The 3,332-nt window shown below is 32.5% G+C and overlaps 1 protein-coding gene across 1 annotated transcript in view; it reads right to left on the bottom strand.

Annotated features, from left to right (window-relative positions):
* LOC111625147 overlaps positions 1 to 3,332 on the bottom strand; it is a 138,379-nt gene that overhangs the window by 27,895 nt on the left and 107,152 nt on the right. Inside the window, exon 10 of the mRNA XM_023368192.1 lies at positions 132 to 898. Within this exon, the coding sequence (XP_023223960.1) occupies positions 132 to 898 (767 nt within the window). The remainder of the gene's footprint in view (positions 1 to 131; positions 899 to 3,332) is intronic.

Genomic DNA, 3,332 nt, shown 5'->3' with positions numbered 1-3,332 from the left:
TCTTCATTTGTAGTAACCATTCTCATGATATATTCAGTATATAAGTTAAACAGATATGGAGACAAAATGCAGCCTTGTCGCACCCCTTTCTCAATTTTAAAGCATTCAGTTTCTCCGTATAGAGTTCTTACTTTTGCTTCTTGTTCATTGTAAAGACTCATCAATAAAGATATAAGGTGTTCAGGAATTCCCATGCTCCTGAGTACTTTCCATAACTTGGAGTGATCCACACAATCGAAGGCTTTACTATAGTCTATAAAACAAAAGAAGGCGTCCTTCTGGTACTCTTTTGCCTTTTCTAGAATCCATCTGATGTTGCTAATTTGATCGCGAGTTCCTCTTCCCTTTCTAAATCCAGCCTGTTCCAGTGGCAATTCTCTTTCTAAATATGGCTCAATTCTCTTCTGTATTATTTTTAACAGAATCTTACTTGCATGGGGAATTAGTGCGATTGTTCTATAGTTGGAACATTCTCTTGCATTGCCATTTTTTGGGATTGGTATAAAAATGGATTGCTTCCACTCCTTTGGCCAAACCTTCTTTTCCCATATTTGTTGGCATAGCTTTGTTAGTATTCTAATTCCTTCCTCTCCAGCTGCTTTGAGCAGTTCCACTGGAATTCCGTCAGTTCCTGCTGCTTTCCCAATTGAAATTTGGTTGATTGCCCATTCCACTTCTTCCTTCAAAATTGATGGTTCCAAAGTAAAATGTCTTCCTTCAATTATTTCTTCTATATTATTATCTGCTTTATAAAGCTGTTCTGTATATTCTTTCCATCTTCTCTTTATTTCACTTTCTTCCATTAAATATTTTCCATGTGTGTTCTTTAAAATACCAAGCCTAGGGGTAAATTTTCCAACGACCTCTTTAATTTTTTTGAAGAGATCCCTTGTATGTCCTTTTGCATTATTTAATTCAACTTCTTTGCATTTATTATTAAAATATTCTTCTTTGTCCTTCCTAGCCTGTCTTTGGAACTCTGCAGTTAATTTTTTAATTGTTTGATGATCTCCTATAATTTTCATTTGTCTCCAAGTGTTTGCAATTTCTATAGATTTGTGTGACAGCCAAGGTGTTTTCTTATTTTCCTTCTTCTTCTTTCCTATGCATTTATCAGCAGTATGTTTANTAATTTTATAAAAAAAATATATTAAAATTATTAATTGATTAGTTTAAGAATTTCTAAACAGAATCTGCAAAAGAAATAATTGAGATATACAGGATAATTCAAAAGTCACAGAAATTTTAGAAAATTAATCTCACAAACTATTTACAGTAATATGATGCAGTTTTCACAGAAATGCTTAGAAAGAAATGGGATTTTTTTTTAGGTGTAATAAAAATTTTAGTACCAAAATAGTTACATTTCCTGCAATTAGATGGCACTGCAGAAAACTGAAAGCAGGCAAGCACTCAACTGTGTAACATTCAAGCAAAGATGGAGCACCTCCACACATTGCTGCCCCAGTCAAATATCTGCTTATGACAACCTTTGGAGAAAATCATGTCCTCAGTCACTTTTTTCTGAATGAGTGGCCTACCAGGTCTCCAGATCTTTCACCATGTGACTTTTGGTTATTGGGGCTACTTGAAGTCAAAGGTGTACAGACATCAGATAACTTCATTAGCCATGTTAAAGAACTCTAATCAACATGAAGTTTCAGTAATACCAACTAAAATGCTCTTTAATGCTGTTCGTAGTGTCGTACCTTGTCTAACAGCTGTGCTCATGAACAATGCACACCACATTGAACATTTGTAATTTGTTAAAATAACAATAAAAAAAAATAAAATGTTCTTAGTGTAAGCTCTAGTAACAACTACACAAATTATGTAATCTTATCAAGCATCATCTAATGACAAGAAATGTAACTATTTTGGTACTAAAATTTTTATTACACCTAAAAAAATCCCACTTTTTTCTAAGCATTTCTGTATTCTAAAACTGCATCATCTTACTGTAAATAGTTTGTGAGTTATTAATTTTTTAAAATTTCTGTGGCTTTTGAATCACCCTGTAGTTTTTCCCCCAAGTCTCTAAACATGGCTTGTTAATAAGAATTGAATGTTAAGAAAATATGGGCTAATAAGAGTTCAATATTTTGCCATTTCTTCATTTAAATTTTCTTATACTTTTCTGGTTATATTTTTATTTGTTTTGATAATTATTTTTGTATTTTATTAAAAATATTGAAATTAACTGGTCTTCCTAGCAANTAAAATTATAAATTAAATATTTAATTCTAATAGAAATTTCAAATAACACACAAAATACTACTTATAACTAAGTTATTATAATCAAAGAAGAAATAATTAATAGATCCACAATATTCTTTTGACTTCAATAAAAGAATGTCTTATTTGTTATTTGAGTGTGTTATTTAAAGTTGGAGTATTAATTAATGAAGGTTACAAATTTCATTAAGAATGAAGCTAATATTCAATCAGGATATACTAATATTTTAACCTGTGATCACATGCACGTGGCAGCAATTTTCTGCTGATTTTTCACACAATTATGCTGCATGTCTTGAATTTGATGATTCTGAATAATCCTGTAACATGTCTTCTCCACACATACCAAATTTCATCATCATATGTTGTTTAGTTTACAAAATAAGGTCTTTGACCTTGAAATTTTGCAATAGCATAAGCTAATGTGAAACAAATTCAGCGGTAAATAAATGACGGGAAGTGTTTCTCAGAAGAACCAGAAGATGATTTTATGTATTTTCAGGCATAAAATAAAGGCAAAAATATTTAAATTATTGAAGATAATAGGCTATATCTTTACAAAGATAAGCAGTCAAGGTCATAGCAACTTGCAGATTGCCATGTCATTAAATCATACATAGCTGACAAATATCCATGACATCATGATTACCTCTTGCAGCAATCATGCAAGCCCTCCATGATGTCATTTTTGATGTAAAAAATGATATTGTTTTAGTTATTTGTCGAAACCGTGTCTTCTTTTTCTTGTTTCTTCTGATTCTATGTCACGACTTGGTGCATTTATAGACACTTGGCAAATAATTCCATCACCTACATTTACTTCTTACAGAAACGCGTTTCGGGCTTTCGCCCCTCTTCAGTCTGTTACGTCGATAGTTGTGACTTGTGTGTCCGTACTTCCCGCTCCCTTCCCCTCCCCTCTTTTTTCCCGACTTGACGGACTCCCCCGCATGCCTCGTAATTTGTAACATTACCCTTCTCCGAGTGTTGCACACAGCCTCGCCTGCGACTGTATAAACATTCTATTTTATTTTAATAATTGAAGCCAGTTTTTATGGATGTCGATGCTAAGGTTCTTGTTAATATTATTTTTGTCT

The sequence above is a fragment of the Centruroides sculpturatus genome, unplaced genomic scaffold (genome assembly GCF_000671375.1).
Source record: "Centruroides sculpturatus isolate CEXI.00-Female unplaced genomic scaffold, Cexi_2.0 scaffold384, whole genome shotgun sequence".
NCBI lineage: Eukaryota > Metazoa > Arthropoda > Arachnida > Scorpiones > Buthidae > Centruroides > Centruroides sculpturatus.
The sequence above is the reverse complement of the archived record's forward strand: the minus strand, read 5'-3'. Positions and strand labels throughout refer to the sequence as shown.